This window comes from Triplophysa dalaica, chromosome 5, assembly GCF_015846415.1.
Source record: "Triplophysa dalaica isolate WHDGS20190420 chromosome 5, ASM1584641v1, whole genome shotgun sequence".
NCBI classification, from domain to species: domain Eukaryota; kingdom Metazoa; phylum Chordata; class Actinopteri; order Cypriniformes; family Nemacheilidae; genus Triplophysa; species Triplophysa dalaica.
In genome coordinates, this window is record NC_079546.1 from 4,053,549 (window position 1) to 4,077,002 (window position 23,454).

General features: G+C 39.0%; 3 protein-coding genes across 8 annotated transcripts; 2 read left to right on the forward strand and 1 right to left on the reverse strand.

The window, feature by feature from the left end:
* Nucleotides 1-5,320, reverse strand: LOC130420568 (protein mono-ADP-ribosyltransferase PARP12-like). The gene is made up of 12 exons (XM_056747928.1): nucleotides 4,923-5,320; nucleotides 4,121-4,256; nucleotides 2,968-3,325; nucleotides 2,802-2,852; nucleotides 2,601-2,727; nucleotides 2,349-2,514; nucleotides 2,147-2,267; nucleotides 1,948-2,044; nucleotides 1,620-1,695; nucleotides 1,416-1,546; nucleotides 1,181-1,332; nucleotides 1-957 (listed from the first exon to the last, which is right to left on the reverse strand). Exons 1-12 carry the CDS (start codon nucleotides 5,192-5,194, stop codon nucleotides 437-439), a joined length of 2,208 nt encoding a protein of 735 aa, XP_056603906.1. The 5' UTR covers nucleotides 5,195-5,320; the 3' UTR covers nucleotides 1-436.
* A 662-nt stretch (nucleotides 5,321-5,982) lies between these two features.
* Nucleotides 5,983-15,119, forward strand: etv6 (ETS variant transcription factor 6). Of its 4 annotated transcripts, none has more exons than XM_056747931.1 (8): nucleotides 5,983-6,462; nucleotides 7,921-8,050; nucleotides 11,299-11,463; nucleotides 12,092-12,208; nucleotides 13,365-13,958; nucleotides 14,187-14,329; nucleotides 14,481-14,581; nucleotides 14,674-15,119. In XM_056747931.1, the coding sequence occupies exons 1-8, from the start codon at nucleotides 6,442-6,444 to the stop codon at nucleotides 14,774-14,776; spliced, it is 1,374 nt and encodes a 457-aa protein (XP_056603909.1). In that variant the 5' UTR covers nucleotides 5,983-6,441; the 3' UTR covers nucleotides 14,777-15,119. The 4 variants fall into 4 exon arrangements, with proteins under 4 accessions (XP_056603909.1, XP_056603910.1, XP_056603907.1 ...); XM_056747932.1 differs by having other exon boundaries at nucleotides 7,924-8,050; XM_056747929.1 differs by having other exon boundaries at nucleotides 5,984-6,474.
* An 831-nt stretch (nucleotides 15,120-15,950) lies between these two features.
* On the forward strand, nucleotides 15,951-23,233 carry LOC130421119 (chemokine-like protein TAFA-2). Of its 3 annotated transcripts, none has more exons than XM_056748837.1 (6): nucleotides 15,951-16,172; nucleotides 19,494-19,591; nucleotides 19,846-19,998; nucleotides 21,051-21,175; nucleotides 21,818-21,870; nucleotides 23,087-23,233. In XM_056748837.1, the coding sequence occupies exons 2-5, from the start codon at nucleotides 19,495-19,497 to the stop codon at nucleotides 21,845-21,847; spliced, it is 405 nt and encodes a 134-aa protein (XP_056604815.1). In that variant the 5' UTR covers nucleotides 15,951-16,172; nucleotide 19,494; the 3' UTR covers nucleotides 21,848-21,870; nucleotides 23,087-23,233. The 3 variants fall into 3 exon arrangements, with proteins under 3 accessions (XP_056604815.1, XP_056604816.1, XP_056604817.1); XM_056748838.1 differs by having other exon boundaries at nucleotides 15,951-16,163; XM_056748839.1 differs by lacking the exon at nucleotides 23,087-23,233 and adding an exon at nucleotides 22,736-22,763.
* The last annotated feature ends 221 nt before the right edge of the window (nucleotides 23,234-23,454 follow it).

The following is a 23,454-nucleotide window of genomic DNA, read 5'->3' on the forward strand; positions in this document are numbered from 1 at the left end:
TTTCAAATTGTCTACAGGAAAACTTTATTGTATGTGTGAAATGTTCAGATTATCTCAATCATCTCAGTAAAAATCACAAATAAGTGTGTGCATTTCTATGAACCTGAGAAATCTCTAACATCATTCTTCATGAATTGATTTCATAAGACATTCATTTAATATTTATAAAACATTTCAGAACTTAACTGTCATTAAGGTTTTTGTGAGCTGCTCCCCAAACCCCTCAATCATGAAAACAACACTTCATTCTTTGATTGAGAAAATCATTTCCCAATATTACCAGCTGAAGTGTTACCATAAACTGCTTAGACTAGTCTTGGAAGCTAGTCATCTCATTTAAAAAGGTAGATTGGGCTAATTGAAATAAGAAAAGTAACTAATTGCTGTCTTAACTCAGTGGCAAACTTATGCAACTGGGCCCAGACATCATGTTGATTCAAGAGATAATGCAATCTGACTTGGAGGATGAAGACTTGGAGGATGTGTTTGAGGATGGGGTATATGAGGGAGGGGTGTATGTGGTCGTGGCAGGTCTGGGCGTGGTATATGCCGGAGTGGCATATGAAGTTGTGGTATATGCGGGTGTGCTATATGCTGGAGCAGTAATTGTCCTGACACTGGGCTGATGAATATTGCTGTATGCAGACACAGGGACTCTGCTTCTCACTGTCGCTGGTCTCGTAACTGCTGCTAGGGTTGGCAGACTGGACTCGCTGTACTCGATCAGATACTCGGGGTAGATCTGATGCTTTTCAAACACAACAAATATGGTGGGATTGTAGACGTCATTCACACAGCTGTGGTAGAACAGCGTATCTCCTCCATCTTTAGAGGGGGGCCGGAGGTAGCCGGATTCTCCTTTGGTGTAGTCGCCCACCAGAACCCGACAAACAAACATGGTTCCTGAATCTTTGGTGTAGCTGTGAGAGTACTGAGCATCCCTGGCAAAATAACTGCCTGTGAAAAAAAAAAAAAAAGAGTTCATCCTTCATCCGTATAAATCACAGGAGATGCAATAATAAACATATCTCAACGACAGCCATGAAGACAACGATCACTGCTGCTCATGTGATGGGTTTTGTTTAGTTATTTGTGACTGTCATTGCTTTTATTACAGTGTAAGTTTAAAAATGTCATCTTTCAACATGCGTTTTAATGAAAAGGTTATTCATGACTCCACCTTTGCCATAAGCCGTGCCGTGTGTTCCACAGATCCTCCAGTCAAAGTTATTCAGACAGATGGCTTCTAAATGTTTGGTGTCTGTGCCGTGAAACAGCTGCTTCTCCTCCACATTTCTGCCTCCATTGTTCTTCTTCATTTGATCCTTCTGCCTACACATCATCACAGAATCACGCTTCAGATTCATCTCCCACTGTTGCTCACATCAATGTGCTATGCTGTACTGTACACTTACCACTGAAACACTTCCCACAATGCTTTGTTCTGAATCCTCTCGATGCGATGAATGTTGAATCCTCTCATGGTGGTGTTGAAGAGTTGCTGAATTCTGTTGTATTCACTCGATGAGCTTGACAGCGACACTTTCTGTGTGAAAAACATCAGCTCAAGTGCTGCAAATAAGGTACATGACATATCCAAACATCATGACGTCATGCACCTTATATCCCGTGTCAGGAGTCAGAGATTTATCCCAGTGTTCTGGAAGACTCTTGAAGTTGTTCGGTGCACGTTTACTGTCAACAGATATAAAGACGGATATATAATGTCTGCACCAAATATTCAGAGTGTGTAATATAACAGACTGATTTCATAAAGCCAGTGCTTCTTTATGTAAAGGCCGCCACAGTCTTGTGAAATGAACTGTAGAGAAATAAGGCCAGTATGGGTTTGGTTTATTAAAATTGCAATTTTGTGGTGAATTCAGACTGAAAAGGTTTGAAAACGGCTGTCGCAATTAAACGATGTAAACATTTTGGTTTTCTAACGTTGTCTTGATGGTGTGCACATCGGCTGCTGAAACAAATTTGGGACGACGTCTGACAAGCTTCTTTGTTCCATAATGTCTGTTCGTCTGGATCATATCTGAGGATTAGAAGATATTTGATCATGTCAGAACTTCGTTTTTCGATTTACACAAGAAATAAAACGAAGAAGAAGAAATTCATCTCTCATTTGTGAATGTACCTGTGAAGTTCAGTTCATATGTTTGTGATCCGGCTGAAAACTCCATCACTCCACTGCTGTCGGCCTGATATTTCTGTTCGATCTCATCGCTGCTGATGGACGAGGACCTCTGACCCCCGTCCTTATCAACACACAACACCGTTCACATTACAGCTTATTCATACACTACAAACAAAATATAATGAAAGTGAAGGTGACGTACCGCTGTTCCATACTGGATCCAGTTTCCAAACTCATTCTCCCAGTGCCAGATCCACTCTGTGGTCAGAATGAAGGTGGGCTGAACGACAGACGGCACTGTTGACAGACGCCGAACGGGCTGAGGACCTCGAGTCATTGTGTCAAAATTAACCACCTGGACTCCAGAGCTTTCAGAGACAAGCAGTCAAGACATTAGAGCTCGACTCAGTTAATAAAGAAAACTTTTATCTATGATGTAATGTTATCCTTTTACCTGTTTGATTTTGATGGATTACAGTAATCCCTCTCCACAGCCTCATTGTCAGGAAGAGTTTTCCACTCACATCCGTCAGTCACTTGCCATTGATATGGAACACTGGAATGTTCTTTTCTACACAAGTCTACAACACAACACATATATAAATAACATTTTTAAGTTCTGATTCATAAATAATCAGATCAGAGGACCTCTCACCTCCATGTATGCAATGTCCTTTGATGTAATACATGCAGATCTCAGTTTTCTCTGAAGGAAGAATCACACACACAGTCGTTCGTACAAATGTAAACACAGTAATGTGGGATTTAATGTCACTGTAGTAAAGATAATAAATCATTTGTGTTCAGTAGAGATTTTTTACCTGTCTGACTCTTTTGTCCTTTATTAACATTTTGTGGATTTGAGGGTCTACGAAACTGTGTTTTGGGGCCTTCCCAAGTCCTCTGACCACCAGTGTTCGTTCCTGAAGGCTGTTTGGTTTTGGAAAGTTGCCTCAGGGCTTCAATATTTGTGTAAAGATCCTTCATGATGGCCATGAGCTCGGTGGGCACATTTCTGTCCTGAAGGATCTTCAGAGGGTTTGGTTCATAGAAATCATGAGAGCGGTGACATTCACAGGCTCCTCGCAGGTATTTCTGACAGATGTGAAGCCTCCTACAATTCTCACCATCCTCACATCGTCCAAACTCTCCTGTGCCGTTATTATAGTTAAAACACACCTGACAGAGAGAATTCTGGTTGAGCTTATTCATTTATTTAAAATATTATCATACATTTATTTTTCAGAAGATTCAACAAATAATTTTCAACATTTGCATTGAATATATACCATATTAAAGGCTATATATGGCTTTTCACAAAGATATTTATAAAGTAATTCATTACACACTAAAGTGTCATAATTAACTTCCTCAAGTTGTTTCTAAGATGTATAAATTGGTTCTGTTGAACAAATACAACGAAATTTGTCAGAATGTTAGCATTTTCTAGTTCTCGGACATCATTCGCTACCATCGTAGAAAAAATACATTTGTTATGTTTATTTAGGAAAGCAAACAGTTCTGTGGGACCTTTGATTAACATTTAAATTTTTCCCTACTATGGTAGTTGTTGACATCCAAGAACTGAAAAACATTCTTCTAAATATCTTCCAAAAAAGAAATTCATGCAGGTTTGGAGCAACTTAAGGGTATGAAAATTATGACCGGATCTTCATTTTTAGGTAAACTATCCATTTAAAAAATAATGAAACAAAATACAATAAAATATAAAAGCATTACAAAATACAAACGGCTTGTGACAACTTTCCCCTGAGCTAACGTTATTATTATTTTTTAATTATTGTTATACTATTTCCACTTGTTCGTCAAACAACAGCAGCTGCTGTTAAGGTATTGAACAGAAACCGAGATAAAGCCCTTATGAAAACACCCTGTGTGATAAACAACCATTATCATGATGTTGAGCTGCTCCTACTTCACACAAAGATGAAACAAAGAGTTGGTCAGTTGTACCGGCGGTAAGAGGCTGTTGTCATTCTGTAGCAGAAGAACACAAAGCTGCTTTCTGTCCAGTATATGAAGATCATGAGAGTGCAAAAGAGCTAAATTCTGACCCGAATTCAGATCATGACTGAACCGACATACTCGCCTGTGGAAGCAAAAAAACTTTGGGTGTATTATTCATATTTAAAATACACACAACAATACAAAAATGCAGGATGTAGCTCATACGATATCAGCAGGTACGCCTCATCTGTGATATTAAAGGGCCGCAATCTCAGAAAATGCACTTTTAAATGTTTATCTCCCAGAAATTGAGTCGCCAGGGTGTGTGCAGAAACACCCTTTTATTATACAAATCCATCTATTCTGCTTTTTGTAATCTCCTTTAAACCACAACAGTGACACAAAACAGGCTGTTGGGGATCCCCTATTTTTACATTGCTGGATATGCAGCCCTTTAATATCATTAAGTATATTTAACATTCACTCAACAGCTTTATTCTTAAAGAGTTAACCAAAAAAACTACATTTTGTTGTTATTTATATAAAAATACTAGGTTGTGCACATTCAAAACTCGAAAAAAATCACACACAATGGAATAAACAATAATGTGTCTCACACACAGGCCTGAGGAAGGCCTGACGGGCGTGGATTTAGTGCGTGGACATTTTTTTTATTATTTCAGTATTTACATTCATAATTTAGGAAATAATAACAAGTCTTAAGGTCTGAATACATTTTAAGTAAATATATGATGATCATATAATATATATGTGAGTGTGTGGGTGTATTGAGAATATAGACACTGACCGTCCTCTGTTGAAGGGGCAAAAGCCGAACAGATAATGTTTGCATAGGTGCAGTTTTGCGCAGCCGCTGCAGTTCTGCGCTCTACACAGACGAAGTTTAGTTATTACGATCACTTTCTTCCGTCCGTTTATATTAACAACAGCAAACGATTCATTCCTGCTTTCGACCAGATTCATTACGTCACCACTAAACATGAACACTGACACCAGATCGTCTTGATCCATCGATCCATTATTATCACAAATGAGCTGAATAATCGACGCTTCAGCCATTCTGCCGCTCAATGAATAATCGATCCGATGAGTTCAAATTGACTTCATGTTCCGCAGTAAATAAAAGCGAAGTGTAAGGAAGCAGGAAAGGAAAACGAAAGTTAAACTGGAGGGCGGAGTTACAGCTGTAAACGCACCATATGAAAGGTCGTGGATAGGTGTTACAATAAACTAAAAATAATAATTATATAAATAATAAATCAATTAAATAACCAACTAATGAAATACATTTAAAAAAAAGACCCCCAGTGTATAATGTGGATATTTTTTATTTTAAAAATATTTTTAATTATTAAATGTAACGTTACGCTTATATTTTTAAATGTATACGTTTTGTTACTTATAATTTCATCTTAACATTGTTTATTTTGTTTGTTTTTTATTGTGATTTCTATCCTACAAACTAGAATTCCGGTATAAGGAGTAAGGAGTATAAGCACGCGCTCAGTGAAATTACAGGGCAATATTTTATTATGTAAGAACAAGATATGAGCACGTAAACACGTATGAAAGGTTCAGTAAATGAAGTGACTCAGTAAATGCACATCGTTATTATTTTACCATATGTTGTGTTGATCGGCTGTAATGATTAGTTTACAGCAGCAGATGTCGCACTTTAGCTGAAAAACACTATATAGGTTGAGAAACTTTTATTTAACATTCTTGACACAGATATATATGTGAACTTGGTGTATACGTCTTCAGAATCAGAACATAAAACACTTCCGGTGTATCGATTTCTTATTTTAATAAACGATGGTAAGCGTATATATTTGTATCCATACATGAACTTGTGTAACAGTGCTTCATATTTAATCTATAAATTGCTGTCGTGAGAAACAAAACTGCTGGTTTACAGGGATCAGCGCTGTGTGTTCCGCGTTACAGCAGAGTTTCATGCGTCGCGTTTCCCTTTAAGACGCGGCGCGCGCTGCCGGGAATCCACGTCATTTCGCCGCGGCGCGTCCGGATCAATAAGGTTCCGCGCGGTGCGCGAGCGACGCTTCCAGGAAGGTGTTAACCATCGCGTTGCCGCAATGTTGCGCCTCTTTGCGCTTTTACAAACAACAAAATCGAGAAGTTGAAGCGTCGCGCGCGGGGCGAGGCCAGGCCGACGCATCCACGAGCGAACTGAAGCCGCGTGGAAGATTATCCCATCGGACGCGGAAGGTTTTGCGGCTTTATTTCGCGGAAACACACGGGAGAGGAAAGTGGAAACACGCGAACTTCCTGACATTCTGCGCGACATGTCCGATTCTCCATCGCAGGTGATTGTTAAGGTAAACCAGACTCTCCGTGATCGAATCTCGCGTGGGTGAGTGAGTGAGTGAGTGAGTGTGAGTGTAGGATGCGGGTCACTGTCACGGGTCTCTGATGATCAATCATCTGTTGCTGCTAACGCGGAGTTGATCAGTTATAGATCAGCCATAGATCAGGCCTGATCTCTCTCTCTCTCTCTCTCTCTCTCTCGCGTGTTTTTGACACTGTTGATGATTTCAAATTGTCATGTCAGATACATTAGAATCAAACAAGTGACACGAGCCCACGCTCACGAGAGTGTGCCTGTACTGAAGATTCAGTGCGTGTTTCTCAATGACAGATAGAAGTGAAGAGTGAAGTTTAAATGTTTTTTTTTTTTAGATTTTATGCGTGTAGATCAGATCCGGGACTTTGACCACCGTCAGTGAACTCGTTTGGATCGGTTTGTTTGTGTGTGTTATTTAGTAACAGAGTGACGGAAACATCATAAATAAACACGAACACTATGAGACTTTGTGCCTTTACGCGTGTCTGTGTCATTAAACATCATTTCTGTGCCATCTTCTTATCAGATGTGTGTTGTTAGAGAACATTCAGCAGGTTGTTTAGGAAATTCATCTTTCTTTTGTTTTTTAAGGTGTTTATAGTAATGTAATCATAACAATAACAAGTGACAGTATACGGATGTACAGACTGGTTGATATTGTGTAGATAAACACGTAAACTCACTTCCCCTGCGGCATTAAAAGAGTTGTTCATTTACAGTTGTGTGACTTTGAAACGTCTTGGAATGAAATAACAGAACCCTCAGTTGTGAAAAAAACAATCAATCTTACTCAAAGTCATGTTATTTACATTATCATCATACAGTAGTTTTCATTCATGTTTTCAAATCTCTGGGACATGTTTCTTGGATGTTTTTGATTCTGTTGTTCTAGTGTCACCTGTGATGTGTTGTCTAACAGAAATGTTCACATGTGTTCAGTTCTGTCTGTCTGTCTGGCGATAAACGACTGAAGCGTGTTTGATTCTATGTGTTTTCTTGTTGTTAATGTTTGGAGAAGTTGCGTTCGTCGGTCTTTACTCTGGAAACGCATGGATGTGTGACCCATAATTTCAGTTCTCTATGACTCCGTATGGACAGTAATGTGTGGTTGAGAGAAGTGAAATTACATCAACACAGAAGTGTGTTTAGATTATTCTCCTACAGGTCATTAGGATCAATCAGAGCGCATAAGAAGATCTTCAGGTTCTCTGACCTCACTATGACCTCTGTTCTCAGGGTTATCTCAGGTTCTGTGTCAAACTGCTTTCGTAACAGATTTTACACTTTTGTTCTACACTTCACTTGACTTCTCAAGTGGAACAATCAGCGTGATACACGCACACACAGTGATTAAGGTGGATGCACACTCCGTTTGCGTGTTTATGGGTGTGTTAATGTAGTAACGTGTGTGTGTGTTCAGCAGGAGAGGAGCACGTTCAGTCCTGCTGCCAGTCCGTTGCCAAACTCCACTTCCTCTCCAGGTCATGCCCCGCCCCCTTCTACAAATGCCAGAACAGAAGAGGAACCAACGAGACTGCCTGCACACCTGCGTGAGTCACACACACACACGCACACACACTACAGTTTTGAATAACACACAAATCCATGTGCGTTTGTGTGTGCTGTGTTGTCTTTTCTGTTTGGTCAGAAGAGTGATCACAGTTGTTTATACAGCAGGAGAGAAGTTCTTCCAAACACTTAGTTCCTCCTCTCTGAATTGCTGTAATCTGTCTCGCTCTCACATCACATCACATCACACACACACACAAACACACACACACACGTCTCATGCACACAGAGCAGACAGAGAGATGGACAGTTTCTGAAGAATAAAGAATACTTGAAATCTGTTGAAATCTCACTGGCTCTTAAAGAAGTGTTGACCACATGAACTCAACATTCTGCTTTCACTCAGAGATCTGTGTGTGTGTGTGTGTGTGAGAGATGAGAGAGAGAGAGCGAGAGAGGGAGAGAGAGAGAGGGAGAGAGGGAGAGGGGGAGGGAATAAACAGCAGAACTTCCGAGCATCTCTGTTGGCTGGCAGCCGGTTGTGTTTTCCTGACAGTGATAAAGCCTGCACACATATCTGTGTGTGTGTGAGATATCATGAGGTGGAGTTGTTTGGCTGTTTATTGCACGTCTTGTGTTTGTGCAATTGTGTTTTTCTTCTCTCTCATGAGATGTGTGTGTGTATTTATGCGTGTTTAAGTTTGATCCTTGAAAACATACTGCCGTTTGTGTGTGTATTGAGTGTGTTGTTGCGGGTTGTCGAAAAGGAAGGAAGATTGAATGAAAAAACAGAAAGAAAAAGGAAATTGCAGAGTGAGCAGAAATGCTTCCTCGGTTTCCTGTGGAGGAAGTGTGTATGTGAAGGCGTGTGTGTGTCTGTGTGTGTGCATGTGTGATAGTTTTTGAAAAAAATCTTTAAATAATAAAAACTTTTACGTTTAGCTCAAAGCTTATTTCAGATTTGAGATTTTGTTGTGAAATATACAAACACAGTTACAGATGTAAACTCAGTTAAAATGTGATTATAAATTATTAAACGCTCTTCTGTCAATATAATTCAGTTGGTTTGCATGTGTTCAGACAGACACTGGACTGTGTGTGTGTGTGTGTGTGTTTACACAGGCGCACACACTCTCTCTTTCAGTGGGGAAATTTCCTGCCTCTCTCATCCTGAGGAATTTCCTGAGTGGGCCGACTTCACTTCCTGCCCGAACCCTGAGCGCTGCTCCTCCTCTCTCTTTCTTTCTCTCTCTCGTTCTCTCTCCCTCTCCCTCACTCACTCACTCACTCGCTGTGAAAGAGAAACTGTCCTCACATGCCAACGGCCAATAACAACTCGCACTTCCTGTTCAGAACATGTCTGGAGAGAGAGCGAGAGAGAGCGTGTTGTTGGAGAAACACACATCATTTGGTTCCATGAATGTTGTTTAAAGTTCTACAGCAACTGTTTGAAATGGATTTCCTTCAGAATCTGTTTTGACCTGCCTGGGTTATCATCAGTGGCGAGTTGTGGGCGTGTCCTGCTGTTAGTTTAAACATGTTTGAGCAGTGACACGTGATTCCCAAGAAGGACACACATATACACGTGAGATAAACTTCATTGTAGATCACTGCTGAGTTTCAAGTACAAAAATATCTTATGATAAAGAAAAGAGGAAGAGAGAGTGTGTGCGTGTGGGTGCGTGCCTGTGTGTGTTTGTCATTCAAGAGGTGTTGTGATTTACTGTCGGAGTGCATTGTGGGAAGTTTGTGTAGTCATGGATTCATCAGTGAATGTTTCTGTGACCCCCACATGACCTTTGAACTTCTGAGCTGTAGATCCCACTGTAGATTTATCTGATATCATTAAACAAACAAACACCTGATGGCATGTGTGAGTCATTACTGCTATTGCACACACACACACAGAGCTCCGGAGCGAGGTGATGAGCGTGTTCTACAGGTTTATGTGACAGTCGAGGGTGTGTGAAGATCTGACACACACAACATTCATGTACTATGTTTGTTGTGAAAAAAAACTTTCAAAAGTTACTAAACATTAGTATCACACAAACACACACACACATACGGCTGTTGGGCATGTTGTCACAGAGAATCTCTCTCTCTCTCTCTCTCTCGCTGTTGTTTAGATCCAGAGGAAGACATAATGAATGTTTTTGTGTGATTTGTAGATGTCACAGTTATTGAGCAGATAAGAGGTGTGTGAGGAAATGTGCCGTCACTGCTGTTAACACAAGCCAACGGTTTATATATGCTGCAGGGGCTGATGGGAAGAGTTCAGATGACAGACATACATTCATTTATTGCCTTCATTCATGTAAAGGGGCCATTCCCCGTGATGCCAATTTTCTAACTTTAATTAGTGTGTAATGTTGCTGTTAGAGAATAAACAATATCTGCAAAATGATAAAGCTCAAGGTTGAATGCCAAGCGAGATATTGCATTTAACTGAATTTGCTTTTCAAGGACTACAGAGAACGTCTGGAATCGGATTACAGCGTGTACTTCCCGGGTAAATGGTTGTCACTATTCCGAGTTTTTGAAAAACCTCTGCCCAAAGGAATATGCAAAAAAAGGTGCGAGGCCTTCCTTCGGTTAGAGTTAGAGCTGCTGGAGTAGTGTTTGGTTATCAGAGATTGTAAACATTTGACTGAACTGCGCAATTCATAACGCTCATGATCACTTTCATCACAGTCCTACAGCTGGTAATAAGAATTCAGCTACACACATTCTAAGATAACCAATGGTCAAATTGGTACAGCTTCCGTGACTTTTTAAATCAGCTATATGTGCGCATACCTCTTAAACATTTCTATGAAAAGTCCTTGAAGTTCTGCTTGCAAATGTCTCCTGGTCAATCTGCTTGTTTTATCCAACTCGGGTCCAATATAAAAAGACAAAACTAACGATTCTGTTAATAGTGTTAATAAATATAACAGGTCTGACCGGTGTCATTTCCCTCACCATTGTAGGAAAAAATACAATCTCTAACAAAGATTGATGTTTCCACATGCACTTGTAGACCTCTGTCACACTTCGAAGGGACTTTATATAGACCGGAAGAAATCCAGTCGTTTTGTTAGAAGAGGGACAGTGTTAAAGTAGACTTGCTTAGAAATATAAAGCTTTTTTGAAACTAGAAACATGAACATCTTTTGTTAACCCAAAAAACAAAATCAAAGCTTCAAAAACAGCAAAAGAAAAGCTCCTTTAATATATGATGCATTTCTTTCTTTCTTCTCTTCTTACTAATGCGTCATGTCTCGTGTGTGTATGTGTTGGTGTGCAGGCACACAGCCGGTGTTCTGGAGCAGAGAGGATGTGTGTCAGTGGCTCCGGTGGGCCGAGCGCGAGTTTGCACTGCGGCCCATCTCCAGTGGAAGTTTTCAGATGAATGGCAAAGCTCTTCTGCTTCTCACCAAAGAAGACTTCAGATACCGCTCTCCACACTCAGGTTAAACAAACACACATAAAACCGTGTTCACGTTCATGGAAGTGCTGCATTTATTGCATATAGCGTTCACCGTGTGTATCTCTGTTTGCAATAAATTTTATTGTGACTTCATGTGTCCGATTGGTCCATTGTTGAAGTGTTTAAGTTGTGTATGACAGGTGAATAGTTTTTAATGTGTCTTGATAACACATAACCGAAGAATTTCTGTCTTCACTCCTCTTAGAGGAAGTTAAATGTTGGGTAAACGGCCAGTAAGGAAGTTCATGTGTGTTACAGAACCACAACGTCACCTGCTCACACCAGGAATTTCCCTCCTCACGGACACACTGTGTGTGTGTGTGGCCTTGTTTTTATATCCCGAGGGGACCTAAACCTGAATACACACCAACTCATTGGGACAAAAAAGTTTTATTGATCTTTAGGTTTAGGAGTAGAGTATAAAATATACCGTATGAACAGTATAAAATAATTATGGACTCTACCCATGGAGATAATTAACCAGTCGTTTGTGTGTGTGTGTGTGTGTGTGGGTTTGTGTCCGCTTCAGATGACACTACATAAGAAATCGTCATGTGTTTGATAACTGTATGTTTAGATAGATGTAAATTTTGTTGTGTTTGTTTCGCAGGAGATGTGTTGTATGAACTTCTGCAGCACATCATGAAACAGAGAAAGCCTCACACATATTTTCCTTTGGGTTCTTTTCATTCACTGACTGATCCACTGCAGCCACACAGACTTGAAGGTGAGACATGCTGTAAATTTACTGCAGTTATGATCAGATGAACACACAATATGAAGTGTATAATTAAACAGCCGATAGGTCATGTAAATACCTGAACTCAAACTGTAACCTTCTGCATATGTGGAGTGATGAAGTCATGACATACAACACACAGGTTGACCTCACAGTCTCATATATACAGTACATTCATATTTTATCATGATGCTTTGTTTTGAGCATTTTTAAAAGCTTGATGATGATAAATATAAGCAGCACAACACTTGTGCCCCTGACGAAGATACTGTGTGTTTATGTTGAAATCTCTAGATATTCATTCAGTGTTCACGAGGTACGAATGTGAATCTGATCACTTCATTTTATGTTATGTAAACACTGAATGATTTTATTCTCATTGAATCAGAAAATGTGCATTTAACCGTAGCTACTGAAACACATGGTCGTCTTCAGTTACTATGAATAATACATGATATTTATTTCCCTGTGTGATGATGAGAAAACAGCTCCGGAGGAAGTGAACGTGAGGAATGTTAAACCTGTTTTACCAGGAAACAAGCATATTTAAAGCAAACACATAACAAAGTATGAAGACAAAAACAACATTCATAGTTAAGAGAAGTGCGTCAAACATCATATCCACTGACACTCGGAATCCATCATTCTGATCAAACACGCCGCTGTTATTATGAGTTACACAGATCTGAACTTGAAGAACTTGAGTGTCAATCTCTCAACATCACTCAAATCTCTTCCTTTAGACCATGGGTCTTCAACCAGGGGTCTGCTAATAAATATTTACTCGCAGGCGACTTTTTGTTAAAAATGTAAAGGATGGGTACAGAAAACATACATTCAGGCAGCAGAAGCGATAGAAGAAGCATTACATCTGCATCATAAAAACCTGTAGGGCCTAAATCAAATAAGTGCCTCTTTCTTTCAAGACTGTAGGTTTAGAATCAGTGCATTCTCTGTCTCTCTTGCGAAAAGTTCGGAGTACGCATGAAAGGAGTTGTGTGCAAATAAAGTGCGTTGTCATATATATCTGAACTTCTGTTCAAATTTGTTAAAGCTGTAAAGTGCGAATTTGACAGGCAAATGACACCACACCGGTTCTGCTTTGTAAACTCGCACAAAACTGTGTAATCTCTCTCTTCATCAGAAACGGTACGTCGACCAGCCCGCGGTACAGACACCCTGTCACTGCAGCCCCCCACCATTGAATTACGTCATCGCTCACGCTCGCCCCATCACCCCGCACTGCTGCGCTCATCCGTCGAGCACCCCCGTCCCACCTCAGCTGAAGACCCCCAGCACGGCTCCTCGCATCTGCCTGACAGCAACCATCATCTACTGGACGACATGTACCCGCTGTCCGTGTCGCCCGCCGCCCCCAACGGGCACTGCGCCCTTCCCCGTGACGGACCGCGGCCTGTGAGCCCGAATCAAGAGGAGGCGGTGCAGCCCCGGGTCATCCAGCTCATGCCCAGCGCCATCATGCACCCGCTACTGCTGAGCCCAGGCAGAGGAGCCACGCCGGGCGACTACAGACACAGCCGGACGCCTCAGGAAAACGGACGAGAGGTCAAGGGTCAACATCACAACACAGTTCACTACCCCACCCATGCCCTGAACCTCGCCGGTCACCAGACGCCTCTACAGCTCCCCCTGCAGGACGATCGACACTACCGCAACCAGATCATTATGCCTGTGTCTCCACCTGAGGAGCAGGCCATGCCCATCGGCCGTATCGCTGGTGAGACTCCATGCAATAATACACACACACACAAGGCTTGTTCGACTTCATGGGGCACCGCAAGATCTGACAGGCAGATGACAAGCTCTCGCGTACTTGATTCTACTGCCTGTCGGATCTTGCAGTGCTGCATCAAGTCAAAAAAGCCTTCAGTTTCAGTAAAATGTTGATGATGATGTGGTGGGTGTGGTCTTCTGTTGATGACGGTGTCATATATTTTTTCATCAGACTGCAGACTCTTGTGGGATTACGTCTATCAGCTTCTGTCTGACAGTCGATATGAGAATTACATCCGCTGGGAAGATCGCGACACCAAAGTCTTCCGCATTATGGATCCTAACGGTTTGGCCCGTCTCTGGGGGAATCATAAGGTAACTAACACCTGTGCTCTTGACTAAACACATTTGTCATGAAAAAATTGATCTTCTATATATTTCAAGAGTCTCCATATTGATTTAATTCTGTATATTTTAACTCTTTCTCAAATTAAAGAGAGGATTTCTTTTATTTTTGATATGACAGAACAGGACCAACATGACATATGAGAAGATGTCCCGAGCGTTGAGACACTACTATAAACTGAACATCATCAGGAAAGAGCCGGGCCAGAGACTTCTCTTCAGGTGAACATCATCTCCATTCACTGTCATTAAACTCAAACATCAACATCTGAGTTCTCATGAGTCACATGTGTGCGTGTGTGTGTGTGCATCAGGTTCATGAAAACACCAGACGAGATCATGAACGGACAAACGGATCGTATGGAGCATCTGGAATCAGACACAGATGATCAGATCTATGTGAAGGAGGAATGTTGAGCTGATGACGGAGCTCATGAACTTCAAAAGCCGTTGATGCCTCACTTCACCCTCTGACCTTTGAACTCTCAGTGTCTTCAGAGGGTCACTGCACTGCACTCTCTTAACAACACATTCATTTGCCCTTTTTTAGTCTTAATTTCAACTTTGGAAAGCAAACTTCAAGATGACAATCATTTTAATGACAAATACTCGTTTTTTCAAATCAAATCTAGAAATTTTGGTGCATCTTTTTTCCTCTTTGGTAAGTATATCGTACGAAGACGTTGTGATTTATAATGAGGGATTTACTGAATGCTGGTGACAATGTGATTCTACAATAAATTTTACTAAGATGACGACACAGATGCATTCACTGACTTTTCTCTTAATATAGTTAATAAAACCCATTAATTTCAGTCAAAGTTCCGTCATGCATTAACCTTTAACAGATCTGTGGTTTATTGATAAATATCCCAGATATTTATTTATTTTTGTCTCTTATCACAATATTAAAAAAGAAGAACAGATTTTTCAATTCATTGCAGTGTTTTACTTGTTTTAAAACATATGATCTGTTTGTTATGTAGTATACTAGCATTAATGTGTCGATTTAAATAGTGTGTTATTGTTTCACCTCACAGGAAAATTAAATATAAACTCTAGTTTAACGTCCACAAGGTGGCGCCACGTGTCAATGTAAAAACAGCACAGGAACCCTGTTAAATCCACACACTGTTTCTCAACAAAAACGTTTTGGTGATTTACCAAATAATATAATCTATAATATAGTATAATGCTTAGAAAAATTAATACAACTTATTATGCGTGATGTTAACTGACACGTGTTCATTAAATATTAGGCTCCTGTGGGATGACGTAAATGGGTTTTAAACGGGTTTTAAACAATAGACGGTGAATAGGCTATACACGGTAAAAGTGTACTCTGTTTCCCATTTGTATTACCATATTTTACTACTGTAAGGTTTGTGATGACACCATAGCAAATGTGTGATTTAGTAGCGTTAAATAAAACCAAACAAATATAATACTGTAGATAATCTATGGGTAACAGTTAATATGTTCACTCATGTGATGTCACACAGGTGGTGTGCGTATATGAGAGAGAGAGAGAGAGAGAGAGAGAGAGAGAGAGATGGAGTCATTGTTTGTGAATATCAGAGAAGCGCAGCATCAGTTTGTCTCTTTTGCTCATTTTTCGAGCTCGATTTTTATTCGTCAAACTGTATTTTGCACTTGAAGTTGTTGCATTTTAAGAGGATTAAACGTCATGCGCAGAGTTTCGAGATGATGCGCTCGCGTCAAGATCAAGTGAAATTCTGCTGATCGCTGGAGCGAGTGGACACAGATCGGACTCTGATCGGATGGACTGATGACCAGCGCTCAGGTGCGGCAGGTACGAACTCATGAATGATGTCTGTAGTGATTCGTGTGTCTCGAGCTCAGGTGAGATTGATGCTGCAGGTGTGTCGGATGATATCAGATCACAAGTTTCTGCTCTTCAGTAATGTATTATGGTATTTGTTTTTCGGACACGTGTTGGTTTTATGTGAGGTCTGCTGGAGTGCCAGAATCATCATTGCGTAATATCAATAAATGTATTGCAGCCTATATGAGGAAGCGCGTGCACACATCATTGACTGACATTAAATAGTGACAGCGTGATGTTAATTTCTCCACATGAACGGTTTTAAACAGACCTTTAATGTTTTTTTCCTTAATTATTAATATCCTTTTAAAGGCCCATCATAATGGAGGCATATTTGTACTTTTTTTAATCCATGTCACATTCTTATACGTACCATTTGAAATAAACTAGAAGACGAAAAACTGATTAGATGTCACCTAACTGTTAGCCATTTAAACTAAAAGCTTGCTGATAAAAAAAGGTTTTAAAGCAAACATTCATTTAAACACTGCATGCACGTAGCCTATATTTTATTGACACGCGGGGTCTGCGACTGTTTTCGAGCCTTACATTGACATCTTCATGATCTTGAGAATCTTTATTTTCTCTCTCTGATGATCATACCATAGTATATTTTCATAAAATGGTAATATCTGGTTTAGACTGAAATATGTGCTACTGTACATCTTCCTCCTGCTATTGGGTTGTTTACTCATCACATTTATTTATTTACATTTATCCCCCTCCATAATCATCATATGGTTATTACACAGCTGTAATGAAATGGGGACAACCTGAGATGCGGCAGTGTGTTTGTGCTGTTGTCACCTTGATTGATTGTTGTGTTAATCTCGGAACAGTTTGTGCAGAGACAGAGAGAGGAATGTGGGAGACTATTTATGCACGTGTCCCATGGTGTGACATAGCAAAATTAAGAAAACAAGCTGTTCAAAATATATATATTTATATTAATAATATGTATAATCTAAAATAGCATTTAACAGATTTATTGTCATTGTAATTTTTTTCTTCAATTTTGCTGTCACACCATGACACATTTACACATTTACTTGTCATGAGCTGATCAGAATGAACAGATGGAACTGTGTGTACAATATGACTGCTAAATATTCAGTTGAGTGTTTGCTTATTTCATCCGGTATGTTTGCTGTTGTGATGATTTTTCTTTTTCCGCCTCATTTGAGCATATTCTTGGGTTTATACAGTACAAGTTTATGATGATATTTCATTATTTGCTTTAGGGTCAGGAGACGGGAGAGTTTACAGTTGTTCAAAGCTAAGTTTTCAACAAACAGAAAGAATTAAGAATTGCAGTTTAAGCCTGGGACTGGTTGAATAGTAAAATATCTCTTTTTGTTCTAGATTTTATACTGTAGGAGTCGTTCAGATTAAAAATGGGAATTTCTGGAGATTATTTGCTTGTTTTCAGTGTTCTCCGTCAGACTCAACACAATTGTTTTGTTTTATTTCTCTGCGGTGTTATAAAAAACGCATGTTTTGCTGACTAAAACAAACAAAAAACAGCAGCAGTGACAATGAAGACAATAAGTGTTTGTGTATTAATGCTCTACAGATGATATTAAAGTGTGTTGCGGATGCATCTTGATCTTTTTTGATACTGTGACATACTGTACATGAATGAAGTGTTTACAGGAGGCGAGAGGTGTTGTCATGTGTTCAGAGGTCATAAAACGTCCCGATGAGAGTCACTTTTGTGTTCAAGAGCAATTAAATCCAGATTAAAAATAGACCGTTCATATTACGCCGACAAACTAAAAAAAAAAACAGAGAGAGAGAGAGAGAGAGATGAGGCGAGGGTCTAATGGTGCTGAAGAGAATCTGCAGTCATTGATTGAAACATCATACAGAAATGAAAGGGAGAACAAAAACTACACCAGAAGAGTGTGAATGTGTTCTTCACTTCAGTCAAGACACTTTACACATTTATAACATGATTTCATTCACACAAGAGCGTTCTGTTTCGCTCAGTTTTTCTGTGAGATGTTTGTCCTCTGCCTTCACGAGAATAACCAGCAATTACCAGCAATACAAAATTTCGTACTGTTTCTGATTCTTGATTTCAAAGACAACTGTAAAAATAAATGCCTAAAAAATCTTAGGCTCTTTTACAGCTTGTTTCTGAAAGCTTGTCTCAGAATATGTTTGAGGTGTTGTTAGATGTTAATGTTTGTTTGTCAGTGTCTCTCGTGTGTTTCTTTCTCCACTGTTTTAACTGAGCTTTAGTTCACCTGTGGTGAGATCTTTTCCTCCTGTTAAGAGTTTTCAGTGATTTCTCAGAACTAAAACATATCACTAAGTCAGTTTATTTCTATTATAAGTGATTTACTGTGATGTAAGATATTAAAACTGAGGGCGGATTGAGATTCAGGACAGAGGGGAGATGAGGTGAAGTGAGCGAAAGTGTGATGAGAAAGGTTGAGTGAAAGAGATTTTCTGCTGAGGTTTGTGATTCGGCTCAGAGTCACAGGAACGACATTCACATCTGTGTCGGAGAATTGAAGGTCGAGAGAGAGAGAGAGAGCGAGAGAGAGAGGTATGTATATCTGGACGTTCTTCATGAGACATGATGAAGATGAATCACATGATCCCAGGAAGATGGAGTTCAGGACAAGAGCGTGGAGAAAGCACAAATTCATTCTTTGAACAGAACGTTTTCTCTTTGTTTCTCCAAACTTCTCTCGATACGTGCGAACACACACGTGTGATGAATGTCCAGTATATTAAACAGAAAGAGCTTTTAAAATAAAAAACACTATTCTTGCTCATATGACGGAATCTAAATGAGAAAACACGTCGCGGCGCTGAAATTAAAGACTTTTATGAGGTCTGATCACATTCACAAGGTGACAGAAAAACTGTTGAAAGCGTTTATGAGTAACAGATGAACATCAGTGCAACATCACATCTGTTTAGTTTAGAACTCAACACAACAGAAATAAATCTTTGTATACCTAACATACTGAATGTGGTGTTTTGACTGTTGACATGCTTGTTTTTATTTAAAAGCTGTAGTTTTGTGTGTGCGTGTGTGTGTGTAAAGTTGTAATGAAATACAGAATGAGTGAATGATCAGTTGTGTGAGGATGTAAATGATCCAGAGAGATGCCGGTAATGATCATCTGATTCATTGCACCCGCTGCATGAAGACACGTTACACGATCACCTCTGACTGTTAATAAAACACACACACATTCACACTCAGATGTTCAGCTGGTCTGTGTTCAGTCTCTGTATGGTTAATGTACGATGTGTTGTTCTTGTGTTCAGGATGTGGAGGAGGTCTCTTCAGAACGTTCAAACACACACACTGATGCTGATGCTGCTTTTAATGCTTTTCACTCTCTCTGCATCTCTGGATCATCTAGGTGAGATTCATTCTTAAGTTTAACACACACATACACAGAAAGCCCAGCAGATGAACTATCACAAGCAATTAAAAGTACACAGAGCTGCAGTGTGTTTCAATAATTCATGTGCTCTAATGAGTAAACATGTGAAATACTAACAGCTGCACTTTAACATCAATGGAGACAAAACCGGAAGAACACACAAACACACATACACTACACTTCATCTGTGTTTATCTTTGATGATGATGATGAGGATGTGTTTTGTGCAGAGCATCACGTGCCGACGGGCACATGCGAGGTGGTGGCGTTACACCGATGCTGTAATAAGAACAAGATCGAGGAGCGCTCACAGACCGTCAAATGCTCCTGTTTCCCGGGTCAAGTAGCTGGAACCACCAGAGCGGCTCCTTCATGTGTCGACGGTACCACTGACATCTACATTAAAGAAAAACATATACAGACAGACTTACATTAAAGAGATATACACTATACTGAACAGAAATACATTTTTTTAATTTAAATTAACTAAACCTGAAAAATTGAACTAAAATTAATATTAAAACAAACTATCTAAACAATTTATATAAAGCAATAAAGTGTATTTAAAATATCAGAATATAAAAACAATGAATTGAGTCAGTGACCATCAGTAAGTTTATGAATGAACGTGATGTTTAAAATTATGGATTGTAAGCATTTTGACCATAATGCTTTGAAACATTTATTAAAGGACAGCTAGCAGCAGGACAGACACATCACAACTAGGGATGCATAATAAATGATTTAATTGATAAAAAACAATAAAAGTTAGGCAGATTAATTATGAATCATTTCCTCTGGTTAAACCACTTCAGCTGAACCCAGTTAAAATACAGAACAGTACTTTCATTCCCTCGTGATCATTCACTAACTGCTATTAGCAAAACATTGTTGATGTAGGTACAGTATGTAGATATTTATGAATGTGTAAATTACAGGAACAAAAGCATATTGTTTAAAGCCGACTGCTGTCTGAATGCTAGACATTTTAGACTGTTTACATTGCTAGACATTTTTTCTGGGTTTTTCTCTGGAAGAACATCTGTTATTTATTCATAATAACAAATATATATATATATACCAGAAAAGTTAAAAAGTTAAAAAAATCTATAGTGTAAAGTAGGCTTGGTACATGATTGTCAGAGTAAAAAAGAGAACCAATTTTACTTAGTTTTCTGCAGTGAATGTTTTCAAATTAAAGCAGTTTTCCACTTTTTCCCTTTTGTTTCAGTCCCAGGAAATGTTATATTAATATTTAGATGCTGTATATTGGCAAATATATCAATTACTGGCTTTCAATGTTAAAGAATTATCGGCTATCGACCAAAATGTACATGTCGCTACCTAATCACAAATTCATCTGTTAAATATTCTCTCCTCATATAAACGTATCTGTGTTGTGTTCTTCATGTAAACAGCTCTTGTGTATGTTCAGCTTCTATAGTTCAGCAGAAGTGGTGGTGTCAGATGGAGCCGTGTCTGGATGGAGAAGAATGTAAAGTTCTGCCGGATTTCAGAGGCTGGAGTTGTGCTACTGGAAACAAAATCAAAACTACAAAGGTACAGACGTCACTCTTTCACTGCTCACCATATCTGATCGAGTTCTAAATCATTATGAAGTTTGATGTCTGAGAGAAATAACTGAGACGTCTTTCTATTGAAATTAAGGGTTGTTGATCTGCAGTAATGAGTCTTAACAGCCATACAGTTGAGATGTGGGTCAGTTTTAGTATGCGTGTGGGCTGTTGAAGGTCAGATGGAGGACATGACATCCATCCGTCTGTTAACACCTCTCTCATGTATGAAGAGCTTTTAGCTGGGGTAATGACCGGCGTGTCACCACAACACCCCTGAAGCGCCGCGAGCTGCTAAAGGAACATATTGGTTGCTTTAATTAGAAGCTTTTAATAGTAACCCAATGCAAATGTCCTTCTGCTGGTTATGACGACTGTTTGACTTCAGCCTCATTTCTGCCTCATTCAACTTCTATCAATTATTTAAAGAGCTTCACCAAAACCTGTCTGGAGCCCAATTATTGATCCAGAAAGACCCTGCGGCTCTCTTTATTTGCCGCTGTTGTGACCATCCCTATCGATTCTCAAATAAACCATATGAACCTCAAAAATGCTATATGTTTCATTCCGTATGAAATCCTAAACGAATAATATTTCCTTCTTTCATTTCCCATGTTACGGGCATCAGATCTCTTCTGACCGGGATCAGCTCTGGTAACCGCTGCTGGAAAACTGATACAGGTGAGGTGACCAAACTCCATCACAAAGTCAATGCTTTTCTGCATTCATCCTCAAAATCTGAGCTGTATTCTTCTTTTCTTTATTTGACGTTTAATCTTTGCTCAGATGGGGATGCATATTAATCTTTCTGACAGTCACCTCAGAATATATTTGAGTCAGTGCGAAATCAGAGATAATGAGATATTAACCTTAATATAAAAAATATAATATGTGTGTTTTATCGAGAGTTTCTCTGAGACGTCTACACAGACTATATGAACACTGATGAGGTTCAGTTCTCAAGCACTGATTTTCCTGATTATTTTGGCCTTACCATATTCTTTACCGTGCTCTAAGAAACATTATTTTTTTAATATTATAATGTGAATTTAATTAAAATATATGATATTTGTTTTATTTTATTCTTTATTTTTATTTTTTAACTTGAATACTGAATTAGTTTAATTAGGGTAAGTTGATATTTATTGTATAATATTTATTTTGATTACTCAACCTTCTTTGATGATGTGTTATTGTAAATTAATGTAGAATATTATCATTAGATGAAAATATGTACACTGCAGGTCAAACATTCAGTGTCACTTACTCTTTATTCATTATTCATATTAACACATATTACAATAATATTGAGCTGTGGAATTATTTATTAATAAAGTCATGCATTTCAAAAGCATTTTTATCAAACAAATGGATTAATAAAATAAATACACAGTAAAATCGGCAGTAAAAAAAAGGTCAAATTAACTCAAACAGCGTATGTGTTATCCACACTTTGAGAGTTTGGATTATACAGGTATATACTTTGTGAGTGTTACTTTTACCTTTTTTAACACTGGTGATTTTATTGTGGAAAAATTGTCCGTAGGGTGTGAGTGCGTGAGTGAATGAGTGAGTGTGTGTGCCCTGCGATGGGTTTGCACTCCATCCAGGGTGTATCCTGCCTTGATACCCAAAGACTCCTGAGATAGGCGCAGGCTCCCCGTGACCCGAGGTAGTTCGGATAAGCAGGTAGAAAATGGATGGATGGATGGATTTTATTGTGTAAATATTAATTTAGTTAATATAAAAAGAAACAAAATAATATGAATATATTTAATCAATATATCATTATAATTTTTTTTATATTTAGAATCATGCCTTTAAAAATTAAGTTTAAATCAAATTTAATATTGTGAAAATGTTGTGTAATGTAAGTTTTTTATAAACTGTGTTTCAGACACATGAAGAAGCTCTTTAGCATGAGAACGTGAGGAACAGGAGTCTCAGATGAGAGCGATCACAGGATGAAAAGAGACTTTAAATGACAGAGCTCCTCATTCAAACCCATGAACTGTGTGTGTGATAGAGTCTGTCTGATCTGTCATCAGAAAACTGGCTTCGCTGGTTCGGCTGAAGATATTCAAGCTTATATTCAGTAAATAAAAAGCAGAACAGTTTGATATTTAATTAATTTATTGGAGTTTAATATGACTGTTTCTCTCTGTTACATTATTAATTCAGATGGGTGTTGTTTGTGTAAATTATATCAAATAAACTCTCATCATCTTCACCTAACTAGACTCAATTTAACCTTTACATATAGCA